The sequence below is a fragment of the Macrobrachium rosenbergii genome, chromosome 55 (genome assembly GCF_040412425.1).
Source record: "Macrobrachium rosenbergii isolate ZJJX-2024 chromosome 55, ASM4041242v1, whole genome shotgun sequence".
NCBI classification, from domain to species: Eukaryota; Metazoa; Arthropoda; class Malacostraca; order Decapoda; family Palaemonidae; genus Macrobrachium; species Macrobrachium rosenbergii.
Genome location: NC_089795.1, coordinates 82111679 through 82133055, shown reverse-complemented (window position 1 = coordinate 82133055; position 21377 = coordinate 82111679). Strand labels below are relative to the sequence as shown.

Below are 21377 nucleotides of genomic sequence, written 5' to 3'. Positions count from 1 at the left end.
CAAAAATGCAACTTGTCAGTAAAATAACCTGACCTAGCCTAGGGGCTGGTCAAATGCCCTATCCTTGGAAATTCATAAATTATTTGTGTAATTTTAAATTCACAGAAAACTAGGGGCCAAACCCCACTGAACTTGAAGGGACAATGGTATTGCCTGCTGTTATAATTATGGGAGAGGCTCCTCTGGAATTTATGAGTCATTTAAAGAGGTAATCAAATCACTACAGGCTTTTTCTCTCCCTTAGAATTTGGGGAAATAATGTTCCCAACTAATGACACTACCAAGACCATCCACGTCTAAGTCGTTCTACTTATTATGTGTAAGCAAAAAATTATAGATATATTTTATATTTTCACATTACTTTATTCTTACAAATCTTATTTACAAATCAGAGCCTTAAAATTTACTTGTCATCCCAGTTAAAGTTTAAATTACTTTTACGTTGTTCTATGGTATGTCACTTGAAAGCAGATCAGAATGGGTTTGCTGATTTACATATTCAACAGTTGGTAAGTTGCCTCACACATTGTGGGACGGCATCGAGTCAGAAAGACAAGAGAGAGCAATGTTGTACCACTACAAAGTGAACAAATGAAAAATAAAGATGCATGAATAAGCCAACGTACATTTACAAAAAAATATATATATTCAAAGGGTTGTTAGAGAGACTGATAAGACAAAATGAATGATAAAAAACATAACATTTACAACACATGAACATAAAACCTCACTTTCTCATTTAAGTGATGCACTGGTAAACAGTAGTAAAGGCAAGTGAGTATTGTGTTTCAAGAGAATACCTGGATCGCATAAAAGCAATATGTTTTAAGTGCTATATAATTTAGGTTTATATCCAACACAGCTCTGAGAAATATTGATTGATCAATGCAATTATCCTTTTCTGAAACCCGAGTTCCTTGTTAATGGTGTGACAAAAGTCATAAGCCAAGCTTTATGACATGATGCTCAAAGAGAGACAGTTTCCTCCAAGAAATTCACTGTACATTATGAGGAAATAATTGTGCATCTCACATGAAACATCACCTCTCAAGGAACCATGTTTCCCTCTAAAAATATCCATGTGCCTTAGATTGTATCTTACATTTATCACTGCACTGTCCACTTTATATTATGTCTTCCCTAGGAGCACTCTTACCATTTAAAATAATTCATACATAACTAAGAAAAATTACAACAATAACTATCACATCCTAAAAGGAGCAACTAATGTACTATCATGAAATAAATTCAAATTCAACAAGAAACTTCAATATCTACTTAATGACACATGATAAACCTACAACTAATATGACAACTTTAAAACAATTCTAAATAATCCAGCAAGTTACTAAACTCTACAGGGGATATGGAACTAAAATTCTGCATGAGACATACATGAACTTCAACCTCATAAAACAACCTGACTACATTATAGCACCTTTGGACATGAATAAATTTATGATACTGTAATCACAGGTTCACTTATTCGGCATATTCATGGTTTTCTTTGTGTTAGTAATACATACTATGCAACAACTTACAAACATTCACAACACTACAATCTTTTGCTTACCTGTTCCCTATATTTCATATGCTGTTTGCCATACTGCATACCACTTCTTACACTTATACATAGATGGCTTCCTGTATGTACAGTACCTTTATTCATTCATTCATCAATATTCCATCTGATCTGAGCCTTCAATGCAACAACAATTTTCTGATTCCCAATCCCATCATAAAAATATGCAGACTGTTGTTAAAAAAGACATTAAGGTTCAGAAACAGATTTTCATGCTTCAAAGCAACAAATTCTCCATTTCTACAATGCTTGGCACAATCTCTAGTCACAAGGATCCCCTTGGTTGACGGCAAGGAACAGCAAGAGAAAATATACTCGTTTTCATTATTCAATAAAGACCTTACTTAAAAGGTCTACAATATTCACAACTATTATACTAACCCAGACTGAAAACTTTCAACAAATATATACGCTAGAAGGTTCTATGAATGCTTTGATAAAATATTTGCAATTCTCTTTTTAACTGATGGCATCAGCTGAATATGGTCGTCCACACACTGCATTGCACATCCTTCAAATTCTGCCTTGTAAACAGCTACCTGTTAAGTAAAGACAGAAACAAATTAGAGTGAAAATAAGAATAAAACAACTAATTCAAAATTATAAAATCCAACAGAAAATCATATTTCACAAGTGGTCAAAACCAATATTTATTTCTTCATTCATACCTTGTACTTCATGTGTGTGAGAGAGAGAGAGAGAGAGAGAGAGAGAATGTCTGCTTGTATACTGAACCACTCTAATTTTAAATGTCTTCTTTCACAGAAATAAAACAAAAATGCTATGCTAGTCACACAAAATATAGGTCTTTGGAATACTTTCTGCTGGCCTTGAATTTGATAATCTTTCCACATGAGATACAAAGGTAATTATTAAATTCAAAATCAATATATACACCAAACTCCATTCCACAGGCCTGGCTGCAATTATCCTCTACCACTAAAAAAAAAAAAACATACACACAAGGAATAATCAAGGAAGTTTCCTCTCGTAGTTATTATCCAGTGAGATTAAGTCACCCATGGACAGAAGAAGGCAGCAAGACTCTTATGTAAAATGACAAATTTTTAAAGTAATTTGTATTTTCCCTAACTATACAAACCTGAGGTCTTTACATAAGGAATATGTAAAGACCAACGGTTTGTATATTGTGTAGGAACAATTATGGGTTTATTTGGTGATCATAAATTGTTTTACAAATTTTGTGTTACAAAAAACCACAAAACCAGATATTCTATGCATGCTAAACTGCACTGTGGTGATGCACAACTGTTGCCATTCCTGTGCACAAAGCTAGTAATTTAAGAGTGTTTTCCAAGAAATGGGCATGGAATCCTGTAACTAAAGATAGAAGGGAATGATATTGGATCTCATAACTGGGGTAGAATTGCTCATAGGCAGAAATACTGGCTTTCTGACATTTTAAATGTTATTCTCAAAACATTCCCTTGGGCACTGCAAATGTTGGTAGGCTCTAAGATGGTTATGTACTGTATAAGGGATCTGCAGATCTATGCTTCACAACCATAGAGCGAAAGCCTGTTGAAACAGCTAACCCAATAAGTGTACTTTAGCTTTAAAAAGATATAATACTATTGCATGTAAAAAGATATAATAATATTGCAAATTTTATCTAAAATGATATTGCATATAAAAAGATATAATAATACTGCAAATTTTATCTAAAAAACTATCAGCATATTGACATGAATGAAAAAAGAGGAAAAGACTGTTAACAACAATAATAAAAACCAACTTTATGTACAACCAACAAACCTGGGCAAAGAGATCACTACTAACACTGTTATATATCCTGACTGGCTGGAACAAGCGTCCTCTCTTATATTCAACCCTTCAAATTCAGGATAAATATATTGTTTTTGCAATTACACTCATTAAAAGAATGACTGCTATGGTCAAGCTAAGCAAGCACTTTACTGCCATGTATGGAGCTTGGGATGGATGAGAAATTTATATACAGCCAAACTTGTATTAATATTCTAAAATGTTTTCCAGTAGCAGCACTTGGCATGTTCTTTTGAAAGCATTTTGTTGTGAAAACTAAGAATCTCTGCCATTTAGCCATACTTCTTCATGACTATCTAAAGTTACAAACCAGTGGACATACTTCAAAAGCAAAATATCATTTAATGGGTCAGTAATGAAACATGCATCTCTGACCAATCCACAGCACTCCACAGATATTGCAAGGCCTTGGAATATTTACTCCAGGATAGTTATAAAGCCCATAACTTCTCAAAACACCAACACTTGTCCACTCAAACTAAGGACAAAAGAGCTGCTCATATGATATGCATTCATAAGCCCAAAAAATACAAACACATTACTTATATTGGTTAACATTACAATTAAAGAAAGCAATAAAACCCCAAACATTTTAGAGCTACTAAAAACTTTATACTAGTGATATCAAAAAAAAAAAAATAAAAAATACTCAAAAAATAAAAATAAAAAAGGTCATTTGACATACAGTATTCAAAAACAGTAATCAAAGGGAAACAATTGTGTATCAGAATCTTTCTTGCATGTATCTATTCAATAAAACTATTTAATAAAAATTTTATAACATGAAAACAGTTTTTCATACAACCAATCGATCATATCCCAAATAGTGGTTCACAATAATCCCTTGGATTTATAGTCTTTTATTCACAAAAGGATACCACTCTCTCGTGACACCAGTGCCATCTGGAACCATAAAGCATCCATCTACCAAACACCTTATTTGTGTAGAATTAGCACTCTACTACAATAACAGCAAAGTTGAAAGGTGTGCACTAAGAAGACTGGCGAGTTCCCTCTATGAAAACCTTTTCAAAGAACCATCTCAAGTTATGAAAGCTTTTTCATAACAAACCCGTCAATAAGCAAGTGCAAGTGTTAAAACAGGAAACATCAGTAAGGCAGGTTTGCTTACTATAGCAAGAATGACCATCAGTACCAGAATATTAAAAACAAAACTCTATGCATGCCATCGAATAGACCTCTGGATGCTAATGAAGACCATCACTGGAGCAGGCTAGTCACTATTGACAGTGCCTTCATTGGAAGAAGAATTATCAGTCCACTGAGCAGTACTCATGAGGCTCAATGATAATTATCATGTCTTCCAAAGAAAAGTGATGTCATGATTGGAAAAGTTACGATCCCAATGCCTACTGACACTCTGGTGTGGAGACATGACCTCAATGATAATTTGGGCTGAGAAAGTTGACATTCACTTGAAGTCTCTTAGAAAAATAATAACTATCAACCACATAGTTCTTTGGGGACTTGCTTACAACCATAGGTGCAGTCACTAAGGCAATGATGTTGCTGAAGCAGGTCTGTCACTGGAGTAGATATGGTTACCAGTATTATGGAGGCGAAGGGAGAATTCCTACTTCTACAGAAACAGCAGCTGAGAAAGCAAACACCATCAACTAAGAAGTATAAGAGAAACAGCAAGTACTGCAGTCACAGCTGAGCAACAGAACATTGGTGCAACAATTAGTTTCAGGCACTACCAAGGAAGAAGTGAATAAACGAGAATGGTGCAGTCACTCCTTATCGAACAAAAGAAAAAAACACTCCCAAATATGTAATATGATTAACATGAACAACTTCCTATAAGTGTGAAGTATAAAGGAGGCTTCTTCCTATCTGAGTGAAAAAGTAAGAGAGGAGGAGCAGATGAGCAGGCCATCTGGTCAACTGTCAGTGCAAGACAAGAGCATGAACATGAGAAGGTATCCTAGCAAAGGGCAGGTATATGAGCCCTGTGGGTAAAGGTGTGGGGCAGGCTTTGCAAAGACAGATGGGTGGTAGACTCAGTCTGTGAGCAAAGCAACTGTGGAATGGATTTGGCCAGTCGTGGGCTATCAGGAATAACAGAAATATGAGAAAGAACCCATCCAAAAGGAAATAATTCCAATGCTAATAAAGCAGGAAGAGCCATAGATGTACCTCATGACTGGAACATCCATCATATTCCTACAGTAGGAATATGACTGTCTCTTGGAAAGGATTAGTATGGTTCAGTCACAGGATCCAAAAGCTTCATTCATTACTTGTGGAGACTATAATGCAAAGCACAGCGAGTGGCTAATTCACATTCCACAGATCAACATGGCATGTCTGTTCTTGAGTTCTGTGTATCTTTCAATTTTGTCCAGCTAACTGAAGAACCCACACATACTTCTGGTAATAGGTTAGGCCTGATATTCACAGATGTTCCAGCTATTGTCGAGTCCAAGGTCTGTGCATATATAGGTACTTCTGATCATTACATTTGGGAAGAATCTTAAACTCCAGCATCTGACACAGTTAAACAAGTTTCACAATTTATACTGCCACAAACTCATACTGTATTACTGTATAGTCAAGATTTATGAGAGAAAAAATTCTATATAAGGGAAGGTTTTTGGATGATGAGTATAGAACAAAAAAAATTACCCTCCCCAAAAAAGCAAAGGCAAAAAACCAGAATCTGAAAAATGGTGAGCCAACATTACTTAAACAAGAAATTCATATACTACATCAGAAATTAATTATTAACACAAAAGTATATACAAAATAATGGAAAACTTAAACCTGTGCAAAGTAGTAAGGCCTGTTCATTACCCTTCACTTAGTACCAAAAATAAAAACAGAAGGGTTACCACAAAGGAAACTTGGCTTCTGCTTGTTAATTAGTTGACTAGTTGCCAAGTATGAATAAAAAGACTGAATACATTAAAAACCTGATAAGATGCAAGTACGACGTATAATTCATAATCCAACACTCCAAAAGCTACCACAGAAAAGGATAAAATGTAATAAATATTTACATTAGGAAAAACCAACGAATTCTGCTCAAGGAAACAGCCTGCAAACACAAAACAACAGTTGAAAACTTGGCAGATTTATTAATTACAAGATACTTTGATGGATAACTGGATTAGGATTCAAGTGGCACTCGTGTTGCAAGGGAGTGCTCCTCTCCTTTTGTGAACAAGACTTATGAGTCTCAGGGATTGTTGCAGACCTTGACATGGGCATTATAAGAATGATGGGGTTGTTACGAACAAATACGCACTAACATAAGGAAAACTATAGAAAAATGAAGTTAGAAGAAAACAAAACCATGAAAAAACTTAGCAAGGATATTAAAAGCAAAAAAGTTAAAAAACAACCTGAAAGTCAACCACTCAAATTCTTGCCAATTAAAAGGGATGTTAAACTGAAACTGTTCTTCAAGTTTTGGGATATTTACCAATATCACATCAGAAACCTTTTTTAGTATAGTACCATAATATCATCTAAGATCTGGTTACAGGGTGGCAATATATCGACCTTCAACATTATCAAAATCCATTATAAGTTGAACGTGAATGCACTAAACTTCAAGGTCAATCGTTAATGAAAATCATATGACAATAATCTACATACCAGTCTCTAGTCACACTTTCAAACCGCTCTGAATAAAAACTAACAAGTATTCATTACAGCAATAACAACAATATTAAAGCTCCCCCTTCTGACTGGTGAAAATGTAATATGATATTGCATGTATATAATAAACATGGACCTACGGTTTTTTAAAGAGATGTCATTAAAAGCAAGTGCTTTTTGCTACATTTTCAATCTTATCAAACTTGGATACATAAAAAACAATTATTTCTAATGGAAAAAGACTTCCAGTGCATTTTCTATGCAACATATACTTACTAAAAACTAATTTGAAAAGAAATTACAAATACCTAATTTTAGTGTGCCATAATTCAGAAAAAAGACTCAAGCTTTTGTAAAATACTGTAATATACTTAAACACAAATAAAACAATAGTTGCATTACCATTTTTGTGTGCAAGACTGAATGAGTTACCCAACAAAACACTACTAAAAAACTAAGAATACGGAACTACCTGAGTAAAAAATTTAAAGTGTTTTAGAAACAAATTATCTGAAAAATTTCAGTTACCAGTACATGGCACTATCAATAACAAAAATGAAAAAGGAAAAATTAGCAACATTAAAACCTCCATTCATGATGACATACTGCCCTTAGTGGTGAAACTTCTAACACAAGTAATTAATCATGCCAATCATATATGTGTATGCTGAACAGTGAATTTTGCCACAAACAGATATACTCACACCAAGTGACTACTTCTAAAGCAAATTCTTCAAAATTTAGGCTCAATAAAAGAAACATTTTAGTTCAAAGTTCCTATCTAAAATAATGCTATATATGCATTTCACTGCAAAGTGGCTGGAAGCTATCTGCAATTATTTGGGTATGTGTAAATAAATGAAAATTACTCAATACTCCACCCTATAACCTGAAAAGAACCCTTCCAACTTACCTACGATCATGTTTAAGAAGGAATTCAAATTAATAGCCTCTACACTACCCACAAAACACCAAGCTTAGTCCACCCCCAAAAGCATTACCAACACTCAAGAACTAAAAACTACTCATACCCCTCCAACCCCAAGAGCTGCTTGACGCATTACACTTCCTGCACTGTTGGCAAGAGATAATGTGCCCTTGCGTTGCCCTGAATCCTGCCAAGAACAGTTCTTCCAGTTACAAAGGGGCTTTAAAATACAATATAAAACATTATTGTTAAGTAAGAAGCTTACTTGTCCTGTGTTTACATAAAAAATCTTGAAACTTGAGACCAAACAGAACACAGTAAAAAGTATTGAATAGAGTTCAGCATCAGATTTTAGAAATACAGTTGTCATCATATACATGCCACACAATACAAAAATGGTTTTTAGTTATGGATTAACTTTGCCAGTTTCTGATGACAAAATCCTATACACGAAATGCTTATCATCCAAGCACAAATAGCCATTGAACAATAATAGCCTGTAAAAGGATTTGCTTATACAGTACATACTGAATGTGTCATAACGTCAGAATAAGTCTGAAAAGAATACACTTATGCATATCACATGATAGGACAAGTAGCCATGTTCCCTTGATACATCAATGCCTTAGAATAATCAAGATTATTTTACTATACCTCTTATACAATTCTAATCTTAATTTTTCATACCCCCCTCACTTATAGCAACAGTTTGCCATGAAAAGTCCAAGACAAAAATATTCAAACAATTAAGACTCGTGTCTGTGTAATGCACATAAACAAGGCATCTCTTAACTTTGTGCCATTTTAAAATAAAAATTTGTAAGAAAAGTTAACTTTGTTTTTTAAAAATAAATTTGTTTTACAAACCCTTCAATGACCAAATCTCAATTTAGAGGAGAAGAATAAGAATGTAAAGAGAAATTAAAGATTTGCCTCGCACTTAATATAACGGCATGACAAGTTCTAAGCCGCCAAAACAGAACTGAGACTGAGTGACAGAACATTGATAACAGAAATGTATAAAAATGTATGCCTTGTTAACTCACTACTGACCACCTTCCACAGTAGACATGCATGGAAATGAAACTGAGCTAATGCATGTGCAAAGTGTTATAACAGCTAAGATGCCATAATAGAAGAATGAAGGAGGACTGTGTGGCAGATGAAAGGCCACAAGCCTAACATCCTTTGAAGATGTTGGAACTTGCCTTGCCACTACCACAGGTTCTAACAAGAAAGAATCCAACCACTTACATATCTCCTTTAACTAAAAAAAACTACTGTTTATATCAAAATTACATTCACCACCATCTTTCCCATTATCATGTGCTCAGGACTGTATTATGGTTACTTCTCCTTGTTCCTTCCCACCGACTGAAGGACCCTTAAAGAGCATTCCCTGGAGTACTAGTCCTAGGAAGGTATATAGATAAAATTCCAGACCAAGAAAAGAAGAACATGCTCATTGTTGTGAGTGTCTTTCTCCAGTATGGTTTAACCTCTACTGACAGGGCTAGACCTCTGGTAGCTCCTAATGGGTAGGCCAGAAATGGGATCAGCACAAGCAATAAGTTGAGGGCGTAATCCTGGTACTTGAAGGGTAGTCTGCATCATTACTATTATTTTTATTATTATTACAAGCAGAGCTGCAACCTAGTTGGAAAAGCAGAATACTACAAGCCTATGCCTCTATTAGAAAAAGTAGCCCAATATAAAAGTGGAAACAGAAATAAAAAATAAACTATAAAAGAAAAATAACCAAGAAAAACATGTACTATAAATAACATTAAAAAAAAAAATTACAATCTATGAAGTGAGACTCATGTCAGCCTACTATACAAAAAATCCTCTTCACCATGTTTGAATTTCCATAGTTCCAACAATTGAACTTCTGGATTACGAAGACTGTCCACAACTTCACTTGCAATGGGAAAAAAATTTCTAGAAAACTTTGTGATATGCAACCACAAAGAAGAAAAGGAGAGAGAATTGCAATTAACTGCATATCTTGTACAGGTTGACCATCATTAATCAGGTATCACTGGGATCACAGGGTGCTGGATTGATACTTTTGCCAGATCACAGTGGTTAGGTTGCAGTACACTTAACTACCACTCAAGCAGCAGTGAAATGGATGGAATAAAGTTTATATATCCAGCATGTTACATAGGTTCTGTTTTTTATAGTAATGCCATGCATACAAAACACCCAATAATTCTTCTCTTCTTTTAGATGATGACCCTCCTCCTTTAAGCTCTCAACTCCTATTGAAAACATCTGTACGTACAGCTACTTGTAAAAAAGAATATACTGTACATTTCTATTCATTACTAATTACTGTACTAAAAGTTGCTATTTTTTGTTACTGATTTCTGGTGCAATTCAACAACCGACAACTAAGAATTCTTTTTTTTATTTCCATTACTTTATATCAGAAGAAAATGTTTTAAAACCTTAATGTATTTTGTTACTGAATTTGGGTGCACTTTAGCAGACAACAATTACCTAATAATATTTTTCTTTCCCGTGTTTTACATCAGCTAATCTAGCTGTTTACCACTAAGTATCAATAACACACATGTATGTGCACATCTTTTACTGTTACGCATCAAGAATACATATGTCTGCACCTCTCTCTCCCTCAGCTAGACGTCAGAAGAAAATGCTTTCAAGTATTATATTTTTTACTGATTTCAAGTGCATTTTAACATCCAGTGACTGAGTTCTTTGTCTTTTATTTCCACTGTTTCCAGTCAAGTTTATCTTGCTGTTGACAGCTATTGAGTTACTGACCATATGCACACCTTCCTCTCTAAAGACCTGCATTTACATGTAATTAAGTAATTTTTTCTTTCTGTTTCTTAAGTCATAAACAGTTGTAAAGTTCACCTACGTTTCTCACATAAACACTGATGTCAAGTTTTCTCAGAATTTCAACCATATCTTTCATAGAAAATATACACTGTTTGCACTTTACACAAGAAGCACTTACTTTATTAACAGGAGCCATGGCTGGGGGGGGGGCTAAAAGTAGTAGGTTATCATAGAGAAAAACAAATGGGAATGGTTTGCATTTACAGCAATGTTGAAAGCGTTTATGCAGCAATGACACTAATAGTGACTCTGAAGCAAGCAGCACTACCAGACAGAAGCAGCAGGTCGGTGTGACAACCACAGAAATTTTAAATTACACTATCATAAAACCAAAATGACTATGAACATGTAGTTGAAATTAGTGCTGAATTAGTGATGGAACCAGATTAGTGATTAACTACCAGTATACCTGTACTAAGAGATGAATGGTACTCAGTAGTTTGAGAAGACTCCATTCCAAAGAACTAAAATTACTATGGAATCCACCCTGTAACACATCTATGTTACAACCCAATTTTATGCCAGGAATCCCACTATTCACAGCAACTAGAGTGGGGCCTGCCTACTACTGTGTCCATTCTTCTTTTATCTACCTTTTACCAGACTTTTCATGTTGGGCCTGAGAATCTTTCAGGCCCTTTCCCATGGAAGAAAACTGCTGTGCTACTGACCAGGGTTTGGAGGTCTGGGTTTTCCCTGAACCTGATGTTACAGGTGTGGCCACACTTGAAAATTCAGCTACAGCCCTCGTTTAAGACCCCCCAAAAATCTTGCATGATACTAAACAGTAGATCAGTGCCCTGCATTGCCAAACACTTTGCCACTGCCTCAATCTAGCTCTCTGGAAAGAGTAAGGGATAGCCAGACAATGATTGGTTCCACAAGCAGACTGCTCATGATCTAAGCCTGTTTTGGGAAAGGGCCAAAAACAGCATCTTCCCTCCTCAATACAGTCTGCTCAAGGGTTCCCAGATTGGTGGAAGAAGGAGGTTAGAAGGTTAATGACCTTCCTCCTGACACCAACAGTTTCTGAAACTTCACCTGTCCACCTTGGAGAACAACCCAGTACAGGGTGCATTCACCAACGTGCCAAGACAAAGGCCCAAACATAGAATGCCTGGAAGGGGTCTATGGCAACTGAATCCACTGGCTGCCCTCCATTAGGGGAAAAAGTAACCCCTTCAACACAATGCCTCTCAGGAGAATTTATTCATTAGTTTGCAGACTGGCAAGCTCACAGGCAGAGGAAATTTCTCAGCATCCACCAGGCTGTAAGACTTACGCTGACATGCCAAACAATCCTGGGTTAAGAGATTCATTCCAAACAGATTTTGATCACATACAAGGACATACCTGAGATTCTGAGGTATCTGCATTAACCTGGTCACGAACTCGATCTTGGCAAACCATAACACATCTCTGGAGACGCTCCTGGAAGTGGAAAAATACTTCATATCCAAAAGCAAACCAGTTTAGTTACACATAATGGGTGCTCAAAAACATATTTAAAGTATTTCACACGAAAAAAATTCATATGATCAGTTCATAGTTGTATCACTTATATGGGTTCCTGATATATATAAAAAAATTCTTTCAATATAAGAGTCTACAATTTTGTAAAAGAAAAGCTACCCACAAATGTCTTGACCATATGCAAATTAAGATAAATTAATGAAATGCATATTATCATGGAAATTCTGTACTAACATAATCACCTTTAAAATCTTAATTTACAATTATTCCTCAAAATTGTATATCAAATTAAGCATTATTTACATGTGAAGATATAGTATTATTGTTAAAGCAAAATTCAGAAGACTTCCTTATTATTTAACCAATACTTGAACTGTATTTGACAAGTATACCTAAAAGCTACCATGATAACTAACTTATGGGATGAAAACTTCACTGAAACATTTATTTTATCTTGCACAGTACACTGCCTAACAACCTTAAACCTGAAGATGTGTCTGTTGCTACATTAGCAATCTGAGAACAAATATTTAAGTAACTAGAAAAAAAGACAGTACAGAAAAAAGTTTTATCTTGAAAAAACGACCAAAAAAAACTGATAAAATTGTCTTCTGATATTTCTGTATTAGGACACCTCTCATTAAATTAGTGACAAATAATGGGAATTAACAGGTGAGCTTAAAATGACAAAAAAATTTACAGACAATAACATGAGTTTTCTAATCTTACTTCTTTAAAAGGGAATATTTATATTGTACTGCAGTCATAAAAATTACTCATATTCAACATAAAATGTACAAGTGCATACTGCATACAAATACAATTATTTCCTAATCTTCTTTAAAAGGGAATATTTATATTACAATGCAGCCATAAAAATTATTCATATTCAACACAAAATCTACAAACATACTGTACAGCATACAAATACAGTTACTGTACCGACAACACAAATTCACATGTAAGAACCCATTGTGATGTAACTTATTCTGAGCTTACGGCTGAAGTGATTTGCTTCAAATTTTCAGTTTTTCAACTGATACTTAATAAGAATTAGCAAAACTCTCAGCCTCCAAGGTTATGTAGTCTCTATGCAAAAGTGTCTCTATTTTCGTATTAAAGGAAAAACAACATAAACATTATTTCATAAGGTCTTTTTTAATGTTAGTACATAAATGATCTCTGAAGTAAAAATAAACTCTTACTTCACTAAAATTTTTTCAGAAAATGGCAAAAGGGAAATATTAATTCCACCTCAAGTTTTTCAACACAAATAGTTTGGAGATGTACTGTACTTGGTTTTAAAATACATATTTACAGGCAGTCCCCGGTTAACAGCAGGGGTTCCATTCCCAGCAGAGTGCCGATAACCGAAAATTGGCAATAATTATGGTAAGACATGGCATTTATGACGTCGTAAGTCCTAATAAACCGCTAATAAGTGCCCTTAACTGCTTATCGGAGCCAATAAACCACTTGCTAATGCCAAACATCACTCGCCGACGCCAATAAACCACTTGCTGATGCTGAAAATCACTTGCCGAAGCCAATAAACCACTTGCCAACGCCAAAAATTGCTTGCCAATGCCGATAAACTGCTTGCCAACAGCAAAATTCGCTTGCAGATGCCAATAAACCACTTGCCAATGCTGAAAATCACTTGCTGGCGCTGACACCAAAAATCACTTGCTTACGCCAAAAACCGCTTGCCGACACCAATAAACCATTTGCCAACACTGATAAATCGCTTGCCGGTGCCAATAAACCACTTACCGTTGCAGAAAATCTGATTAATGATGTCGTTAGCCAAGTGCCGTAAAACCGAAATGCCATTAACCAACGCCGCCGGTAAGCGAGGACTGCCTATATATAAAAATTTGTAAAAGCACTTCAATGGAATTTTATGAAGAGTTTACAAAAAAATAGCAATATGTGTGAAAAAATGTCCAACTGATTTTTCTCAAAATTTGGTAGACTGAATAAGAAGAAATTTGCTTACTCCTGTTGAAAGCTATGCCTCAATAATAACATTACTGTATTCCATTTTCTACTGCATCACTTGCTTATAAGAACTTACCTCAAAATAACTCCTCTGTTGATAGGATAACTGGCACAAAATGCATTAACAAATTTATTTCCCAATTTTTACACCATGAAATAAGTTCACAAAATGACCTGTACAGTACACCTATAAGAGTATTTATTGACCTATAATAATCTAGTAAATGTTTATTTGTACTTAACTCTGTCCCAATATGTCAACCAAAACTACTTGTTTCTATCCTTAAACTGCACACATGGACATACTACAGAGCTCCCTTACTTAAAATCAATAAATATTCAGTAAAAAAACTCATACCTGAAACTGAGACAGTTCATTCTGTACAAAGCTTTGTGCCTGAGTAAGGGGGGTTGAACAGCTCTCAATACATCGATGAACTTGATCAACAGAGCTTTCTTTTTTATCACAACAATCCGCAGAGCATAGATGCATGGATTTCTGAAAAAGAAAAATTATAGTGAGCCAATGGAAAATTATATGAAGCTTCACACATCAGAACTATGTACATAAACATGAAAAGAGCACACAAGCACTATAACACTGTCCTAAATATTATCTCACGGCAACATCACGCAGCCTGAGAGTTTCAGAGTACTTAGTCCAAATACTTCCTTATCTAAATTATATACTGTACAGTAATGGTAGACTCAACATCAACACATTCATCATAACATTTTTCCAAAGCAGGAAGGTTAAACTTTTGAGATTCTGATACTAATTAGTTTTCATCCATTTTTCAACCTCTGATATTCTGATGACAACTATAAACAACCCACAGTATTCACGGGGGATGAGTGCCACAACCCAAGCCCCATGAATACAGTAGCTAAAATCTGTGAATACTTGACACCCCTCTAAAAATGCTTATAACTGCCCATTCTGATAGTTCAGACACTGTAAAAACCCTCTAAAAATGCTTATACCCGAGTATTTTAAGTTTTATCAAAAAAAATGTATTTAGTCATGAAAATAAGAAAATACAGTAATTAGTGCATATTTCTCTATGAAAAATACAGCGAATAGGCGAATTTTCTGCGAATAATGTGTATATACGTTCCACAGAAAAATCCGAGAATAGGTGAAGCCGCGAATAGGTGGGGGTCCAGTACAGTATAGTCATCATCGAAAGACATCTTTAATATGCGACGTAAACCCCCATTACAATCTGTGAAATTAAGCCGCTCAAGTATATTTTACATTTTTTTTATGCACTTGGTAATACCATACATGGGTCAAAATGTACTACAGTATTGGAAAGGTAATTCATCACATTTTTACACTGTAAACAGATATTGGATATCTCTTCTATGATTGTTTGTTAATTTTTATGTAAAAATTTTTTCATTACGGCTAACTTTTACTCACATTAACTATTTTACAATTTTATTCATTACGGCTAACTTTTACTCACATTAACTATTTTACAATTTTAAACATCAAGATAAATTTTAACTCTTTACCTTAAAATAACCAAAAATAATTATATACTACAGAGTTCTGTGTTAAAAGAAAAGCTTTCAAACTGTTTACTAATTCTAAAACACTACCAGCAAGCACAGACCACAGCAGTTAGAATGAATGTCTTGCTTCCAAAATAAATCCTCAGGTTTACTCTGTCAACAATTTCAGGTTCAAGGAAGGTAGTGTGGCCACTTCCTCAAGCTCGCAGTGAGAGGCTCTGAAAGTGAAGGATTCTCATGTCCTATCAGATCCCGTAAAGCAAAATTGGTTCCTCTCTTGAAAGAGATGCAGATGCAAAAGCCTACCATAATGGACCTTTATGGGATAATGGACACCAAATACTGTAATCAGATCTACCAGTGATAATCACAAAACCACAAGCCGTTGTTGACTTGTGAACGGAATGAGCACATTCAAAGCTATGAATGAGCATTTTCAATGGGCCACCACCAAACTAGGCACACTTCAAAGAGCACTATCAGGCAAGCTCAGATCAAAGGTCCTAGACTAAGAGCATTCTAAGTGTCAGCAAGTTTATGCACACAGGTTGAAATGATAATGCACACAAGTTGAAATGATAACTGCAGGTATCATAAAGGAAGCCGTTCATGCAGGAATCCTCTGTCCATCGGCATGATCCAAGGGGCAAGCACATGCATATGAGGTGGCACTGATGCCTCTCTGGGGAAGCTCTCATGGCTCAAGAGTAGCGGGATGTGTTGAGCCACGAGCAAGCTCAGAGAACTTGGGGTGGTCAACCCTACCTACAGCAAACTTCTTACCAAAGAGATGAGCATACACCGCCACCAACCTTCAGAAAAAAAAAAAACAACATGCACATTAAGTCCAATGTAACTTCTTGTGAGAGTTCTTACAAGACTACTACTACTTTCTACAAGAGTAAGAAGGGGCAGAAAAACGTAGAAGAGCTTCATGAGGAGGTGGAGGACAAAGGGGCATAAGAAGGAAGGAGAAAGAGCTTGATGAGGAAGAAGAGGAAGAAGAAAGTAGGAGAAAGTGCTTGACAATGAGGAAGAGAAGGTGACTGATAAAAGGAGGACCAGGATGAAGGGGCAGAAGGTAGGAGGAAGAGGTTGAGGAGGAGGAGAAAGGACATCGACATATGTTTCTTCACTTGAGTACCACCTTTGCTCAACACCACAAGATTATCTCCCACACATAACACCACAGTAATAGGAGTTTCAATGGTGTTGAGCTGCTTACGACGAACAGCATCAGTAATAGATCCCTCAGCCAAAGTTCAGAGGTCTAGGAACACCACATAAGTAATGTCTCTACGGATGCCTAAAGAAAGTCACATCCTTTTCAGGAATTCCAAGGCAACCATGATGCCTGGAGCAGCCAACAAAGCAGAAGTAGGAGGTGGCATACCAAGAGCAAGCACCAAGGTCTCAGCTGGGGATAGCCACTACCTCTATGCTCATCCCCTTTCGAATTCTGCCAGAGAATAAGCAGGAGGGCAGTACAGCAAAAAGGAACCAAAAAGGTTCTGCAAAGTAGAAGGTGGAGTATTACCTCTGCCCCAACGACACTGGAAAGAATCTTTCAGACTTCATACACTTCTTGCCGAACCTCTTCTAGCCTACAGCAATGGGGACCAGCCAGCACACACCTTTCAAAGAAGCCAAGAACTCCAAATCCTACACAGGCCTACAACCGTAAAGATTCTAGTTTGTATTTCCATGAGAACAAATAGGCCTTTACGTATGAGCTTCTCCATGATGAATTAGCCTAGGTCTAATTAGAATTCTACTTTGGGCTACATTAAGCTAGGTACTTGTAAAACGACTAGGATACTTAGAGAAGGCTATAGACCCTTAGGTTGGTTTAGTCCACTGTACAACCCAATGATACAAATATCAGAGGTGGGTATGCTTGCCTTAATTACAAATAGGCCTAGACCATGCATAAGATTCTGACTAGGTCTTAAAATAAGGTAGACTGACCTAACGAAGAAATAGGCTACCAAAAAAAAAAAAATAGACAGCTAGCCTAGGCTTGGGCTAATTGCCACGTTGAAAAACCAAATAGGCTCACGCTAGCTTATTGCTATCAGGTGATACGGGTGAAATGAGAAGGATGGTGTTGAAATGCAGAAGGGCAGGCTTTCACAGCTGAACCTACAGGTCACAAGCTCTTGCCGGTACGTAACCTTAGACTACCGGCGAGGGGGAACTTGACCTAGCCTGATCTTTCCAGTGCTACCTTCTACATATTTACCTTAACACGTACTCTTCTATAAAGGTAAAATACTCCTGATGGCTAATCTTTTCATCTTTACATCAAAATAATCAACCTTTTAAAATCAGCTGCTACATTGACCTTACATCACACTCGCTGTAAGGTCAGCCTACCAAAACCTGCTCTATTTAACACCACACTAAATGTTTTCCTTCTCTTCTAACCTGCATTCCTCGTAGATAAGTCTTGTCTAAATCGTCAACCAGGGCTGTCATGGCCTCTTGAATACGGTGTTGGGCTTTATCTACCATTTTTAATAACGGAGACCGGTCTTCCAAGGGTACTTTCTGGTCCTGAGCGTTCGCTAAATTCGCTAAGCAATGCAACGTTACTTACATCATGCCATTCGAGCTACATGGACCTTAGTCATTTCGTACCCAGTATCCTCAAACACAAAGTTTTAATACAATAAGATATCGGTTATTATAATATACTTGTAGCAGAAGAGCTCCAAATACCCGTTTGTTTTGACAAATAATAAAAGAACATCCAACTCATACATGAAATACAATAGACAAATAGAATGATTTTAAGAAACAGGATCAGTGAAGTGTACAAAGTTTCAGTTATTATAATACAATTATACCGCAAGAGCTCCAATATTCGTTTACTTTGACAAATAATAACGGATTATCCAATTCATTCATTAAATACGATAGACAAGTAGAATGATCGAGATCAATGGTTTGTGGCTGACGGAAAACACGCAAAAATACTAGCCAAAAGGATGCAATTATCGCCAAAATTCGCTATATCACACAATATGGTGTACAGCCATGTGCTTTCGAGGATCTGTGGAATGTACTGTATATCGACTACTACTTAGTCCCATTTCCATACGGGGTCGCCCTTTTGGATGGGCCGCTTCCACCTACTGCTGTAGTGCGCGTCTTAAGAAATCTACACACACACACACACACACATATATATATATATATATATATATATATATATATATATATATATATATATATATATATATATATATATATATATATATATATATATATATATATATATATATATATAACAACATGAGTAAATAACCTCTTGTGGAATATCTTTCATGTTTTACTGACATGACTTTACCTTCTGATTCAAGGTTGTTTTCTGAGAAAGTATTTTCAATATTGACAAATTTTTGAAGCTCTTAAATTGAGGCTTCTATTCACGGTGTTATCGGGGGAAAAGTCTGTTACATTTTGTCTCCATCACTTTTAAAAACTCATGTTCCTTCCCGTTCTTCCATCAAAGATGGATCCAGATTTCCTATTGAATATTTATGCTTCAAACTTTATCCCGATATAGGTCACAACATATGCAGTAATCTACGCAACTTTCTTGATCTAATAACCACCAGGTGGGATATTCTGGTCTACATAACGGAAGCTATTCTCTTTAAAAAAAAAATGTTATATAACAAGAAAAAACAACGTAGTTATAAATATTAGGAAATTTTAAAATAAATAAATTTCCTTCTGATACTTTCCTCGATCCGACAAGGAAGCCTAGATTTTACATTAATCAAAATATATAAGCAATTTCCCAACTTCTAAACACTCCTTGGTCAAAAAATTTCAAATGTCTTGAATGTGATGGACATTTCATAATATACAATCAATGAAGCAAAGAAAAAAAAATTATCATCAGACTTGTTTTTGAGCAAAACATATAATTTCTTTTTGCCCTTATAAGGATTTAGACCGGTTTTCAGCTCACCTGACTTACTGACAAGAACTACCTCATAAAACGAGAATATCTGCGTAGATTAAGCCAGCCTTGTGCTGGCATTGGGCTCTTGCTCTTCAGCAGCGTAAGAACACGAACGAAAACAGATAAAAGATAAATCATTAAGAGGCTTAGACAATAAAAAAAATTCTCTTCCCAACAATAACAAACATTTTTAAACGGCAAATTCATGCGATTACGATACTCAAGCAAATGCATACAATGATATCTTAATTTTTTTACTTATCGGACACTAAAAATGTAATACAGACGAAGACTGAAGGTAATATATTATATAAAAATATGACAAATTCTAACGAGCCAGGAAATGTGTTTCACGGTGAAAATTGGCAACGCTGAATTGAAGCGACGGTGTTGTCACGAATTGACCCTTGAACGTTTTATAACTCTTCTTCTTCCTCCAAAAATATCTAGGTTAATATGAAAGCTGATTCTAAACCGGCTAGTTTTTCTGAAGGGCATCTGAAGCTACGTCCGGAATATTAATTTGAAATTCTCCGCAGTTGCAAATGGTGCAGCCACTACCACAAATCGGATATACACAAATATTAACACTGTGTGCGGGCGTGTCTGTGTGCATGTCAGATATTAGGCATCAAATATTTAATATCGGATTAACTACACCTTGGGAATAATACATCCACAGATACTTCTACTTTATAAGTGCATCTGTCCCCGGCCAAGATTCTTACTTGGACTCTTTGACTTAGATACAGTGACATAAATTAGACGGTGACACCTAACAATTGTAACTCTCCCTGGACGTAAATTATTCCCACGGTATTGAGAATTCGTGATCAAATATTTGTGAATGAAAGAAAAGTCAGGCATGTAGAAGTGACAAGAAAATGCTCTCTCTCTCTCTCCCACACACATAGTATATGTGTACCTCCATACTATCTCTTACCTTCACGGGTGAGATTTTGAAGGGATGAACAAACAGTGGTACTCTGTTGCTCCATGTAACTATTGAAAAGTGGACAGCTGTTTCAACTATAACTTATTTCCTTCATGTCTTTATTTGATATACAATGGGGCTATGCTCCAATGTTTACGTGAGTATATTAATAAAAATTATTACAGACAATAAGCCCAAATGAAAACTAACGCAAATTACAATCCATAAATAACAAATTTCTCAGACCAGAATGCTTCTGGAATCCTGCAGCACACATAAGTTCCAATGGCCTGTAGCTATTTTGTGTAGAGTTTCTTCATACCAAAAAGGTTTCAAGCCTTTTCCAAATCTAAATTTGTACGCTTTGCAGGTCCCAAATTCCTTCGGTCTCCGAAGGGGTGGTGTTGTTCTCATCACAAAGGTGGCTATCAAATGCACATTGTAGTCGAGAAACTTTCATTACTCCTACAAAGCTCGTAAATGACGGTGGCCCCAGATACCTTGGATCCCTTAGGGTTAACTATGTTTCTCATCAAAAGGGTGACTTCCTGACTTGGGCGGCTAAAGACACTATAACAGTTCTCCCTTGCAGTTGCGGTTTCCTTCGGAATGCATTAAATTGCTTTTCCCAGTTAGGAAGTCAATGTCTTGCTTT

At 35.9% G+C, this 21377-nt stretch overlaps 1 protein-coding gene across 2 annotated transcripts; it reads right to left on the bottom strand.

The window, feature by feature from the left end:
* Positions 1-342: 342 nt before the first annotated feature.
* LOC136835522 (protein FAM136A) lies at positions 343-18464 on the bottom strand. Of its 2 annotated transcripts, XM_067099113.1 has the most exons (5): positions 18240-18463; positions 14650-14790; positions 12171-12248; positions 8047-8130; positions 343-2121 (listed from the first exon to the last, which is right to left on the bottom strand). In XM_067099113.1, exons 1-5 carry the CDS (start codon positions 18324-18326, stop codon positions 2005-2007), a joined length of 507 nt encoding a protein of 168 aa, XP_066955214.1. In that variant the 5' UTR covers positions 18327-18463; the 3' UTR covers positions 343-2004. The 2 variants fall into 2 exon arrangements, with proteins under 2 accessions (XP_066955214.1, XP_066955215.1); XM_067099114.1 differs by lacking the exon at positions 8047-8130 and having other exon boundaries at positions 18240-18464.
* Positions 18465-21377: the final 2913 nt, after the last annotated feature.